Source organism: Pieris brassicae, chromosome 9 (genome assembly GCF_905147105.1).
Source record: "Pieris brassicae chromosome 9, ilPieBrab1.1, whole genome shotgun sequence".
Taxonomy (NCBI): Eukaryota; Metazoa; Arthropoda; class Insecta; order Lepidoptera; family Pieridae; genus Pieris; species Pieris brassicae.
Window position 1 is genome coordinate 14,964,673 of NC_059673.1, and position 14,540 is coordinate 14,979,212.

Consider the following 14,540-nt stretch of genomic DNA (forward strand, 5'->3'; position numbering starts at 1 on the left):
TAAAAATGACCACAGTGACCAAACTACACAAAGGAATACAATACATACAAGAAGTGCTTATATTATGGGAGAGTTTTCCAGGACCATAGTAAAGAAGCCGAACGAATATAATTAGGAAGGGAGTTCCAAACCTTTATAGCCGACACAGCGAAAGATTTGCTTAAAAAGTTTGTATTATGAGATGGGACTTCCGCGGAGCGTAAAACATAATTGTCGGGACCCATAAACATGATTTTTTTAAAGTTCAGCTTGAATAGAATGTTTGGTGGAATCATAGTTGTTTTCAATGAATAGACATTTGTTGACCCATATTTCCATTGGATTCGCCTTCCATAGCACCAACCTGCATTGACAGCGGAAAGTTCGAGAATCACTTCAAGAAGATTCAGAACAAGCTAGTCCTTCATATTAGTAGCTTGTAGCTGATTCTCGATGTGTTCTATATTTTTTTATCGGGCCTGTTTCAAAGGCTTCTTCTTCTTTAAAATCTGGATAGTATTTATAATCTTCTGTAACATAATTGAATACTACCACTAAATTGTTTATTTTCTTGTTAATTTTTTTTTAATTTTAAGTGATCCACCTTCACACATGACTTACCAAATGGCTAATATTTACAGTACATTACTTTTTAGTAGCCAGATAAAAGAACATCATCAAACACGTTCTGTAACTTGAATTTGCCTCTAAACGTTTTCCAAATAAATATCCACATGAGTTAAAAACTAACCTTTATTGTATAAGTAATAAAACTTAATTCACCATTTAACTACATTTGATTTAACCTTCATCAATGGACATTTTCTTTTCGGAATAAAAAATAAAGATTTTTAAACAAATAGACGGAGAGGCTCTCCCAGTTTTGTCTCGTGCTTTCATTGACATTCAATCAGTTTTTCTTGCCACCCACCTGCAAAAGTTATTAATTTAACGATTAATCTTCCAAATTCGCGAGTATCATTTGATTAGCACAATTATTCAAGCCATGTTAATACGATGCCAGATAGTCATTCGATTTCGACGAAACGAAGTGTTAATTAAGATATGTCTCTGAATCTTTATTTTCTGAAGCCAATACGGGAGTCATACTTAGGGACCGTTCATTAATCACGCGAGTCTCGAAAAGGAAAAAACATCAGAGCGATTCATTTTGCGTTGAACGCACTTTTTCTTAACCAAAAGCGGCGGCCTTGAATCATAGCACGTATTTTGACGACTAGTGGTTAAATGCTAAATAACATCGGCTAGTTAATTGACGACCCTTGGGCCTTTGTCTAAATGTTGAATGTTTTTAAAGACACATCTTAACAAAGGAACAAATGTAGTATTTAGTTATTGTAAAAATTCAATAATCAAAATTTTGGAAAATAATAATAGTTATAGACTTCTAAGTAACGCTTAGTCTAAAGGCACATGGCACCAGTTCACATACATGAGGTACACCGTAAAGTTCTTCAACAGACTTCATTTTGATATCTGGTGGCTTTGGGTAGTTAAAGAAGTTGGGTAGACAACTGTGATACGACAGGTTGTATATGTGCTCATCGAGGAATTTCTTGAAGTCCTTTGGAGGCGGATGTACTGTTGCAATACCTTATAATAGAATTATTCACTTAGTACTTAATAACTTGTATATTAACATAATGCATTTTATTTTTCTTCTCTAGAAAATAGACGTAAACAGGAGTTAAGGAGTTCTTTAAAGTCCTTCAAAAATACAGCATTACTATAAAGGACAAAAACCATCCTTCCACCGCATAACACAAATAGTAAGTGTTAAAAAAATAAATTAAATTTCACCTTTTTCGTATGCCAGTGCTGCCAGATCCGCAGCCATATTGTATGAGATTTTTCTAATATCGGAAAGGGGAGGATATATTCTACCTATATTAAGATCTTCTTCACTGACGAAGTTGGCTAAGCTCTGAAAATGAGTTATTTTAACTAAATCGTTACAATTTCACTAAAATATATCAAAATATGGGTTAGAAATAACTCTTTGAAGTAAAACTTCTTTATCGGCGTTGGAAAAAATTACCGTCACATTTTTCGGTTACGGGTCACATTGTTCCGTTACGCGCCATCTTTTTCTTGTCCCTACCACGGTTGATTCGACGAGATTCGAAGCCATTAATAACAAAAATATATAATAACGATAACAATGATAGTAATAAATCTATTACAATTAATGAAATTCTGTAATAATTTTAGTAGTAATAAGGTAAAATGAAATAATTGTATTAATTGTATTCATGTCTATGATAATAAAATCCCTTTGTGAAGCATTTAACTTCATTTAACCAATTTTTGTAAAGTTGCATTTAGTAGATAATTTTTCGAAAAATAAGGTCATGATGAAGTTTCACTTCTTACACACGTACACTAGTACAAACTCACATGTTTTTGTGTTTAAGTACAGGACAACATCTTTCGAGTCCACTATGTATAATAGCTTACTAGAAAACAGATTCGAAGAGATTCGAAGCCATTAATAACAAAAATATATATTAACGATAACAATGATAGTAATAATTATATTATAATTAATGAAATTCTGTAGTAATCTTAGTAGTAATAATTTTAAAATTAAACAATTGTATTATTTGTATTCATGTCTATGATTATAAAAGCCTTTCGTTAAACTTTATCTAATTTTATATAACAAATTTCTGTAAAGTTGCATATAGTAGATCATTTTTCGAAAAATAAGGTCATAAAGAAGTTTCACTTCTTACGTGTGTACACTAGTACACGCACACATTTATTATAGACGTACAGTTTATTTATTTATTACCTTAAATTATATTTTATATCTATTAAGACACCGTCAAATAGCAAGAAATTGAATAATTACTTACGAAGTTTAAAGTAAGCAAATTGAGAGAAATAATATAAGTGAAGTCTATGTGCTCAGAAGCTGTAAATCAAGTAAAAAGGTATTTGTCAAGTGCACCCAACAAAGCATGCATCAGAACATAAGCAGATTACTTTATATAATAAGTGATATACCCTGGCAGCCCTCAAAAACATGATTTCCGGTATGATACGAGCGCGCACTGCAATCACTCCCAACGCTAGGCCGGGAAATATATACGAATTATTTCCCTGTCCTGTATAAAATTGTTTATCCTTGAACTTCACTGGGGGGAACGGGGAACCAGATGCGAATATACATTTACCCTGTAAATATTTATTTAAGTTGAAAAAAATACATATCTCGTTATTACAGGAGTCCCTATAGATACAAGTAATTAAAGCTAAATAAACACGAAACAAATATGAAAAAATTGAATACAAATAAACGGCCAAAACATATTTACAAACAAAAAAATTAAAGGGAAAGAAGATAAAAACACTGCATTATATATATTTACTTTGGCTATAAATCTCGTTGATCAATCAAATGCAAAGAGGGCTAGACCCAAGTAGCAACATAGGCCACTGAATTGTTTCTATTAACATTGTGCAATACTAATTATAACATTTTTTTTTATAAAACGGGGCAAACTGTCAGGAGGCTCACCTGATGTTAAGTGATACCGCCGCCCACGGACACTCAATGCCAGAGGGCTCGCGAGTGCGTTGCCGGCCTTTTAAGAATTGGTACGCTCTTTTCTTGAAGGAATGATAGATAATAATTTTAAATTTAGAAATAATAAAATAAAATAATACCAATTATTACAAAATTCAAAGCAAATAAAGACCGCAATCGCAACTCTGATTGGATCTAAATTTTGTATATTCTGATCCCTTCCCTAGGAGATCGTTTATATCCATAAAGCCGCTTCATGCGCTTCAAAACATTTGAATTGAATAATTAGTATTTCTTTGTATCTGTGTGTGTACACATACACACCAAGAAGAAAACCAACACCTACATCAGTATGATCATACGCTTCCTGAGCGGAACACTCCGCTTTACTGGTGGGATTAGAGAGAGCGAAAATAACCGGCCGTTCCGAATTTTTTGCCATTATCTTTAATATTCTCTCATTGAATGCCCCTTTTACTGTAGAACAACCTGAAACATATAATATAAGTAATGCACTAATATATTTTTATCAAGCGAATCGGGATTTTCAAAGAAATATCGGGATAATTGAATAATGAACTGGTTATTTGGTTTTGTTGATTTCACAAAGCAAAATAGATTCATTTAAAAATCTATACGTAGTGAAACACGAAGACGCGTTCAACAGTAAATCTTTTAAATTACGCAACTTTAAATTTAACGCAAATTCGTCAAAAGTGAAGGATTTAGAGCATAATAATGTTCACATAGTAAAGTTAAATTACTTTCCCAATTTATAAGAAAATTTCCACGCCATGTAAAGTTATAAAATGCTCAATAATAAGATACTTCGTCTATTATTACGTATCGTAAGAGTTCGGTGGCTGTCAACAAACCTTAGTTTGATATCATACCTATCAACTTTAGAGACCACATTAGATTCTTAGCTTTCGCCCGTAGGAACGCCTGTGTGGTTATCATGTATTTTTATAAAAATGCAACCTCTAGAACTAGCCTATATATTTCTGTCAATTCCTTAACCTTTGCCTCACACTATTGATGAATAAAATACAGCTTGATAGTTTTAGTATATCGCTTTCAAATATATACAAATAGGACATTGTTACATTTTCTATACGCTACGTACTAAACACACCTTATAATAAGATCTGATTCTCGGTTAAGTGTATCTAAATGTGGGATAGCAATCCACCACTCCCATCCCTATATAAATAAAGATTGGTAGAACAAAACATATGATTGCTTGAAAGAGCAGAAGCTTATTAATTACTATCAAACCTAAATTACATAAAATCTGTAAACGCACATACCAATAAGACAGGTAGGTTTGTATTTCGCCACACAAGCTTCGAAGTTCTTTTCAGGCTCCACATCTTTGGCAAAATGTTTGCAGTGTTCAGGCAAACCGCTCTCCCTTTTCGAACTCAAGAGGCCGTTTATATCGAAGAGATAGATACGCTTTTGGGCATCCTTTAACTGCATTCCTTCTTCGACCATCGCCTCGCATGCCAAGTTTGCTATACCTGTAGCGGCCTGAGTAACAATGTAAATATTATATAGGTTTCGTCATGGAAAGAGATAATTTACCTGTTTATTCTATCATACAAACGGCCGAAATCGACATATATAGGAGTCAACCGCAGATGGCACACATTTTTTTGATAACTTTTATTTCATAGACACTCAGTAGGTGATCAGCCTTGTCTCATATATGTCGTGGATTTTTGTATTTGAGATATGCCGGTTTCTTTCCGAACTTTCCCTTCACAGTACGAGCGATGCGCAAATAGATAGTTAATCGGTAGCCAATTTCAAATCCACGACCTGGATTTGTAGTCTGATGGGAGTCACACTCATACAAATGAGGATATATATTTATTTATTGATTACATCTTAAGATATTATATACTTATTAAACTTATGTGTTTAACTAATAAAACAAAATTACAAATGGTAATGTACAATTTATTATAGTTCCTTATCTAATACAATACTTTAAAGTTCTATTTTCAGCTTCTGAAGTCATAGCATAAGTAATCAAGTTTGAAAAAAGAACACTTAAATTATCTCTAATGTACACAGATTAAAACGCCTTATGTTAAAGACAATTATTGTTTATGCAATCAAATTAACTAAGATCACAATTGCAAGTCAATCCAGTACTATGCTAATCACAGCACCGTCTATAATTAATGATTATATTCTAATTAACTATGCGTAATACCTACTTGACATACGCCTAAAGCTCTTGAGTAGCTTTAAGTGTTATTCCTATGAATATTGCAGTATATCTTAATCATGATATTAGGATATATACCAGAATGAAGAGTTAAAAAATACTTTTAAAATAATAAAGTATTTATAGTGCCTTAAATAATTTAAGCTAATTTACATTAAGTTATACGTTAACGCAAAATGCGTTTGGTTTTTCTGTGTGGTATATATTATTTAAAAATAATTCTTAAATCTAGTTTTCATATGGAAATTTGTATTTATATTTCTTCTTGTATTTTAAGCAATACTGTGTTCAATATATTTAACAAGATTCTGGGTATGTTTTAGATGAGATTGACGCTTCTGCCTACCAGATTTTAATAGATATTAAGAGATTTATATGTTCATAGAATACACTTGAGTATAATATTATAAATGGCGAATCAATGCATATATGTCTCTTAAAATAGTCTTTTTTTTTCACTTTTCAAAAGTTTGTGTTAACATAAAAATTATATTTAAATATATCTGAAAATTAGTGGTAATACAACCCTAATTGGGTTTGGGCCTCGAATCTCTGACTCTGTTTCATGATCGTTTATTAATCTAATAGGCAAGTAGTTGATCAGCCTCCTGTGCCTGACACACTACGTCGACTTTTTAGATCTAAGACAAGCCGGTTTTCTCGTGATATTTTCTTTCACCGTACGAGCGAGGTTTTTATAAAATGTCCATTGGTGTACAGCCAGGGATCGAACGACCATTGGAGTCACACGCTGAAGCCACCAGGTTACAGCTTAATTACATAAAATATGTTTTTTTCTATTCTATCTGCGACTGTGGGGTCCTACTGAAGCGGTTCAATCCATATTTGTGCTGCAGAAGTGGGCTGTTCGGATATTTATTGTGTTTCCCCAAGGGAGACAATACAGAACAAGTTTAAGCAATTAAATATTATGACACTATCTGGTCAATATAATCTTCAATGTTGTATGTACAAAAACATATAAACGGTTTTAATACAAATTATGACTTACACCAGTGTAATACTCGTAACAGAACTAATTTGAGTGTACTACCAACCAGGCTCCAGAAGATAAACCACTCCTTTTATGGAAATTGTATTCGTTTTAACAACAAACTCTCAAGCGAAATTAGAAAATTATCCCTAAATAAATTCAATAAAGCTTTTAATCAATTTGACGAATATTTAAATGATCCTAATCCTTGGGATTGATTTGCTCCAGTTCAAACAATTTGTATGATTCAAAACTTAGCGATTAAAAAGAGTGGCGCTCTTCTTGCCCGCTCTACGCCCTTGACTTGGGAACTGGTAGTAAACGTAAAGATATTTCTTTTCAAAAGGTAAATTAATTTAAAAATGACGTTCATTAGACAAAAATTAACTGTAACCACAATCGTAGAATAATAGACGCGCGCGTCCTTGGCCTTGAACCGTTGAACCAATTAAAAGAGTTCAAGGTCAACCACGACATTATGTTCATAGTCCTTTATTTCAAAAGTGGCCACTCTATATGTTCCTATTGATACAATATGATAATGCTCTCCAGGATGGCTTGTGTTGCAAGAGATATTAGATGTTTGTGTACGTGTAAGTGTGTGCGTTGTGACCCCAAGTGTCATGAACAGATGGATACTTGGATAAGATTGTATCAACAAAATATTTACTTACAGATCCAGCACCCAAGAACATGTATACGTAGTCCGTAAGCTTTTTCTTAGTTATTCTGACGGTGGCTAATAATCCAGCCACTGCTACGCTTGCGGTGCCCTGTATATCATCGTTGAAAGTACAGAAATCGTTTCTGTATTTGTGTAGAAGACGTGTTGCATTCACCAATGCAAAATCTTCAAACTGTGGATAACATAGAAACTTGTGAGCTTTCTCAAATTGAATAAAATATTACTAATATACAAAAATATAATTATTATTTGGTTTACATTACTAACGTAAACTACTGCTTTTATTATATTGACAGTGGATAGTTGATTGTGTACAAGACGAATTTAAAAATCATGCCCCTATTTCCGGGACTAACAAGAATGATGAATCCTACCTATATCTATATTCTATACATAGACAAAATATTACTTAAATCTTATAGAAACCTATACCTGCAGAAGAATATTCGCACCAAATCTCTTAACGCAAGCCTCCATAAATTCATGTATAAAATCATCGTAATCTTTTCCTCGTACCCGTTTTTGACGTAATCCAATGTAAAGTGGGTCTTCCAGAAGGGTCTGGAAAATACATCTATTACTATAAAAACTTGTTCCGTTTCATCCTACAAGGCAATTATGAAAACTTTAAAATATATAATTTTTTTATGTATGATGTTTTTGTTTTACGGAAAATTTATTATTAGTTTAACTATTTCAAATGCATTTTGCAGATGCGACAATGTTGTATTTCTTATTAGTTAGTAACCAACATAACGTTAAAAATTCATATATTTTTAAGCTAGTTCGAAAAACAGATTGAAAACATCAAAGTGACTTAGCTTTTGTAAAACGTAACATTTTTAATGAAAACTATTATTATACACACAAATCAGCTTAAACATAGTGGGAAGACAGACTTAGGACGCATGGACTGTATTATACATTGTATACAAACTAGCATTTCTGAGAACTAACCCACTCAAAGGAGCAGCAAGACAAACGTAGGGTCAACTAGAATAACTTTAGAAACTTAGGATACAGTCCAATTATTCTCTTCGAAGTTATTCACTACAGGGACAAACATTGCAAACGGAATCGATAGTCATTTGATTTTGGGTTTTTATTCTTAATAGAGTGTATCATGACATGATGTGTTCAACAAAAAATTATGAATGCTCTTCGAAGTTGTGTCCTATTAAAATTTAAAATGGTTTGATAGGCTATTTAACGGGAATTTAAAAACCACTTCACATTATGAATTGGTGATTAAAGCACCTTTAGCTTTAAAAAATTTAAATGGAACATTAATAAATTTTAAAACCAGCCAAAACGTTTCTCTGTGTGAGATGGCGTCGCACCAATCCCTCAACATACCATTCTTGTAAATAAGTAAACGTTACGTTTATAGGTTTTAAGTTAATAATCAATCTGCAATCACTAGACAGAAAGACATATATACTATATTTCTATCAAAACAGTGTGCGAGGATGTTAAACTCTAAGACCAAGTTTTCAGTCACGTGACTGATCTATAAATTTAATATTCCAACTACTGATTGTTTAATGATGTTTTACAAGTATTTTCCTAAATGCATATTTTATACTGGCACAATCATACTATTATACAAGTCTCGCCTTTCCTAAAAAGGGACATTATTAACTTAATGGGTTGGCGTCTCTCGCCGGGCCAGGGCGACAACTACTCCGAAATATCGCCATGCTATTTATGGACGAGTTGGAGCCCGCTGCCCGGCGCCACCCGCGTTACCTCTCGTGCTATTAATGTTTGTGACATATTTGACAATTTTGCCGCCGAATTTTTCCAGCTACGACAAATATACTATTATGAATTTCTGTAAAACTTAATACATGCATAAAAATGCTGTATCTATAGAATGAATATTTGTAAAAAAACACGCACACAAACAGAAACACTGATTTTAACTAAAACCTAAAGTAGTAGTACATACATGTTTACCATTGTCATGTTTTCTAGAAAAGATAGCTTGCAACATATACTGTAGATGAAGCATTTTGCGCTAGACTTTAATAAATAAATAGTCATAGCAAGCGTTATAAGTGTTCGTTGCGCGTTGTCTACCTTATATTTTTAAGGGATGGTGGCAATGTTCGAGGTCTCTATTAAATGGCATGTTGGATGTATCTGTGGTGTACGTTAATTCTTTGAATCAAGTGGACTAAAAGGTTGGAGTAGTACGAACTTCTTCCTTCCCCCACACATATAACCACAAGTTGTGTGATGTTGTTTGTCCAAGGAAAAATTAAGTTTTTACATGAAATATAAAAACATTTCAACGTCTTAGACATTGTAGGACAGCAAGGGAATCGAAAATTAGCTATATTATAATTAATAACGATAAAGCGGGTATTACTACCAACTGAAAAGAAACATTTAAAATGGCTACCATAACATGATATTCGTACCCGCTACAATAATAACGAATCAAATAGCTTTTTGTTAATCCTACTGATTCCCCAAAAAACCGTGAGCATCATCATATTTATATAACAAAACCACGGCTTCGTTAGCGCTTGGCCCAAAAGTTAATAAAAACAATAACGGTTAGATAATATTGATACCGCTATTTCGTTTAACATAACGCAGTAAAATGGAATTCGTTCGTCTCCTTTCTGACAATTTAAATGCATGGAAGCGGGCCGAACACGCTTCACTGTCTAACTTAATTTGAATTTCGCACATTTAAAATTTTGTGATTACTTTGAAATTATTCAACCAATGTAGAAATGTGTTTACGAATGTTTCTGGTAATCTCTAGATGTAACCAAGATTTTATGAGTGATAGAATGAATAAGATGTATGTAAGTATTTATTGCCATCTAAGGATCTAATCGAAAATTTTAGATTAAATAAAACGTAACTTCGCAAATCCGTGCCTATTCCACAGAGTGAATAAACATTTATATTATCGTTTGATTACGTCTTACAAAAAATGAACTGCTAAGTAGATTCATTAATATATCTGCGGCGTACACCATTGAGAGTTCGGTCTTCAAAACATTAAATAACTAATTATACACATTGTAAAGTTACACCTCATTATCGGTGCCCACATCCAATGTTACAGGCAGACATTGATGAGGCTTAATGCCTGCCAATGCCGTATACAAGGCCAACTTGCCAACAGGAATGCCCATGCCATAAGCGCCTAAGTCTCCAAGACCAAGGATTCTTTCGCCGTCAGTAAATACTATCGCTCTTACATCTTGTTCTGGCCTGAAAGAATAATAGTCTGTACGTCAAACCTCTGATAGTACCGAATTCATTATCTAGTTAATAATTTGCTGGCATTGACACTTTGAAACAAAGAGCCTTGATGACATCACCCAACGACAATACCCAAGTTCGATGTAGTTCTTTCAATATCCGTAGCGCTGTTGTCGCAAACTTGGAGCTACATCGTACGAAAACTTAATATTGCGATCGGGATCACTATCGCTCGTGAACTATTCGCTCAACTGTGTACTAGGACTAGGGAAAATAATATGTCTTTAGACTAAAGTTTATCAATAAAGGACTTTGCTTTAATAAAGTACTTACTTAAAAATTATTAAGTATGGTGTAATAATTTACCGTTTTCTTCACGTAGAAACATTTTTAGATTTACGTAAATAGATATGAAGTGACACCGATATTTTAGAAGGAATAAGGCCCATCGAGTAGAAAAATAAGATAATCGAAAATTACCGCAATCCATAATATTATGAAAACTATTGGTATAGAAATATACCTACCTAATATTTAGTATTGAATATTGTCTATTAAGATTCATTATAAAATGTGAACTATTCAACTGTCATGGGAAAATATGCGATTGTATGTCTAACAAATTGGAAATGTTAAATTATCCATTACCAATTACGTATGACTCTTAAAATTTGTCCTCGATCATTAATTGTAATGAATAACCCACGTGGCCGCTTGTAAACAAGGCCAAACTTTTGACATGCTAGCCCCACTGTTGGCGTGTAAACAATTGGCAAAAACATTTCAATGTTTTGTGAAATCAAGCTAAAGAATAACTTCTCATTTGTGTCCTGAAAATGAAACAACACAATAGATTATAAAATTGGAATTTAATTTTTAATAAGGTTCAACGCTGTGAGACTACAACCGTACTCAAAGTGGTTAGTAAAGAGTAATATTCAGCATATACTTCCTATACTTCTTAAAATCAGTCGTTAACTAATTAAGGAGTTAATTAATGATTAATAGAATTGATAAAGTTGGTAAAATCATCATTAGTCTATAATTGTAGATATTACAAGCGATTGACCTAGACTGAGCATGGTTGTTAGACCAATTAAAAAAGCTTCTCCGAAAATCCCAATTTCTAAATTTAGCCACTAAAATAACATTATCCCTGTAATGCAACAACAAGTTAAACTCTATATATTGTTAATAGTTTCCGCTTTTTAAATATACTTATGTCTTATTCAATAATGAAAAATATTTTTATGTACATGCAATGAACTTACCAGCAATTCAGCTAAGTACAAATACTTATTTAAATCGTCTTTGTATCTGTCTAACGATACCCGACATATGTTCAATTGTTCCTCTTGCGTTTTATATAGTGGAGCTAATAAGCCTTGAATGCCAAGCGCCTGTCTTTCTTCTAATGTAAATGCAAGACACTACAGAAATGATAATAATTAAGCGAAATACTTTGGATTTAGTCTGTTTAGATGTTTTTGCGTTATAGGTTTAACGTGCGACTCTCATCAATGAACTTCATAATGTTACGAAGACGGGTTGACTTAAATGTTTCTCGATTTTTCCACAAGTTAGACACGTTTTCAGTAAGCTGAAATGTTATTTATAGCCGTTTCAAATGAGGCTCTATCAAATATTAGAAAATTTTAATTTTGCATAATGTTACCATCGGTTTCAGACGGTTGTAACAATTTCCAGGAAACCCGTTTTCAGGACCAGTTATATCTCTTTGATGATAGTATAGAACAAATTTTCTAGCTGTGTGACAAGGATGGAATGATACGCGAGAGAGAGGGGAGTTCGGAACCTTCTCGAAGCCAGACTGAACACTCTAGACCGCCGTACGACAAGGACGAAGCAATGTGAAAAAGAGATAAAGAGTACGTACGTTCTAGAATTGTGCAACCGCTACTCAGTGCCAATCCTGCCTAGAGAGTTCTCGAACATCCTACAAGATTATTCCCAGTTATAAGCGAGCAGAAACGCGAGCAACGAATTCAATTTCGAGTCCGACTCCGAAAAATTTACATTAACAAGATAAAGTAAGAATAGTCAAGACAACTGATAAAGTACTGTGTGAAGTGAACGTAATGGATTAGGGACCGTATTTTGTGTGTGGCAATAAGTGAATTTCTACGCGTAATTTGCGTCTTTTTTAATAAATTATAATTTATAAAACAATAATTTAAAAATAAACCATTGAGTAGATCTACAACATTTTCTATTCAATCATAGGGGATTGGATAGAAAAAAGCTAGGGCTCAGAAGGCTAAGAAAGAAGGTGCCTATTAAGAAAAATCGATCACGACTTTGCTTTAGCATACGATTTGACGCAAATGGTCCTGGCGATTACGCGAATACCAGATGTGTATGGTTAAACCCTCTTTGTTGGACCTTCTGTTGAGTTCGCATCCGGAGAACTAACAAGTCTCTGTTGACCTGCCGTGGGATCATGGGTCCGGAGCATCGTGTCATTCCTGCGCCCTTTACTGCTTCGCTTCGCGGGCTGTCGCCGCGTGTGGCACTACAAGTCAGCAGATTGGGATGGGATGCGGTTTTTTTTGCGATCTACCCTTGGGGGCCTATTTGAATTTCGTCGGGTACTACATATGTCGTCGCTGATTCACTCGCCTAGAAGGTCCTGCAGTGTATGAACTTTTTGTTCCATTCTCTGCGGTGCCGGTCTGTGTCCCAGCCTTGGTTTAGGCATTCTTGTAAGGCGCCTTTGGACCGTAAGGGAGAATGCTGTAAAGCCTGGGCGACATCCTGTCTATCGGCGAACGTAAAAAGCATACAACTTAGCCTCCAGGTTCTTTAAACGGGAAATCGCTAAGGCAAAATCAGAGCACATCGTCAGATTTGGCGAGAAATAGGCCCATCTCCCTTCGGGGAATCGAGCCTTCTGGTGACTTGCCAAAGCTGTCTATGGGAATTTCAGTCAGTTGAAGACACACTCCTTAAAGCCTCAGCCAGCATCGGAACACTGGGCGTTGACACATCGAAAAATATAAAAAGAAGTACACAGTACCTTATTAAGTCTCGGGTCCCGCAAATGATCCAAACCTCTTATTAAATTCTGCGAAACGCTGAGTACATCGTAATAACGACATTGTTTTACATCCAGACAAATTTTATTTTTTCTGAATGACATAAATGAACTAAAAGTTATGAAAATTTCAACCGCTGTACAAAGAATAATAAAGTAACAAAAACTTTACTCACAATACGTTTCGCAAAGAAAACATTGCTTTAAAAAATATATGAATATATCAAACAATGCATCTGATTTTTTTGACACGTATATAGACATTTCTGCTTCCGCTTCCGCTTTCTGCTCTCGGTAAAAAAGAAGGAAATTATGACATTTCGTTTTTATTATCTGTAATATAATATCCATAACTAATGCATATTTATTTCATTTGCTTCGTCGACTTTGAGAAAGCATTTGATACCGTTATATGAAAATGTCTTAGAAACTTTACTAGAAATGGCAGTACCATGACATCTAATCTGCCTCATTAAAAGGTTGTATGAAGACGGAACATACAACACACACAACACTTCTTGACAAAGGAGGATTTAGAAGAATTACTGTCTCGCCTAGAAATAAAAACTACATATACCTAGGAGCGACTATTCTCAACAAAGGAGAAATACGGAGACAATGTAAAATAAGGAGATCCGCAGTTAAGCGGATATATATATATATATATATCACGCAAAAACTTGGTCGGTAAAATTAGAAGATTGGCGAAAGGTTAATGTGCTTGAGATGTTTTGTTGGAGACGGTTCCAAATATACCATGGACGGCTTTCCAAACAAACAGTTCCGTCCGCAAAGAACTTCAAATAC

At 34.0% G+C, this 14,540-nt stretch overlaps 1 protein-coding gene across 3 annotated transcripts; it reads right to left on the reverse strand.

Moving 5' to 3' along the window:
* Window positions 1-714: 714 nt before the first annotated feature.
* LOC123714129 (NADP-dependent malic enzyme-like) lies at window positions 715-14,010 on the reverse strand. 3 transcript variants are annotated; one of them, XM_045668282.1, is made up of 13 exons: window positions 13,910-14,010; window positions 13,716-13,827; window positions 11,950-12,108; window positions 11,327-11,508; window positions 10,507-10,687; window positions 7,883-8,011; window positions 7,440-7,622; window positions 4,843-5,065; window positions 3,879-4,021; window positions 3,010-3,180; window positions 1,801-1,924; window positions 1,433-1,593; window positions 715-910 (listed from the first exon to the last, which is right to left on the reverse strand). In XM_045668282.1, exons 1-13 carry the CDS (start codon window positions 13,930-13,932, stop codon window positions 890-892), a joined length of 1,812 nt encoding a protein of 603 aa, XP_045524238.1. In that variant the 5' UTR covers window positions 13,933-14,010; the 3' UTR covers window positions 715-889. The 3 variants fall into 3 exon arrangements, with proteins under 3 accessions (XP_045524238.1, XP_045524237.1, XP_045524239.1); XM_045668281.1 differs by having other exon boundaries at window positions 13,716-13,845; window positions 13,910-13,973; XM_045668283.1 differs by lacking the exon at window positions 13,910-14,010 and adding an exon at window positions 12,576-12,635 and having other exon boundaries at window positions 13,716-13,764.
* Between the last annotated feature and the right edge of the window lie 530 nt (window positions 14,011-14,540).

What these genes read in the sequence shown, in the direction of transcription:
- LOC123714129 (XM_045668281.1), bottom strand. Translation starts at nt 13,932, where the DNA reads ATGTTTTCTTTGCGAAACGTATT. An exon ending in TTTTCTTTGCGAAACGTATT is followed by an intron (nt 13,846 to 13,909) that starts GTGAGTAAAGTT and finishes CATAACTTTTAG; the next exon opens with TTCATTTATGTCATTCAGAA. An exon ending in TGTTCTTGGGTGCTGGATCT is followed by an intron (nt 5,066 to 7,439) that starts GTAAGTAAATAT and finishes ATTGTTACTCAG; the next exon opens with GCCGCTACAGGTATAGCAAA.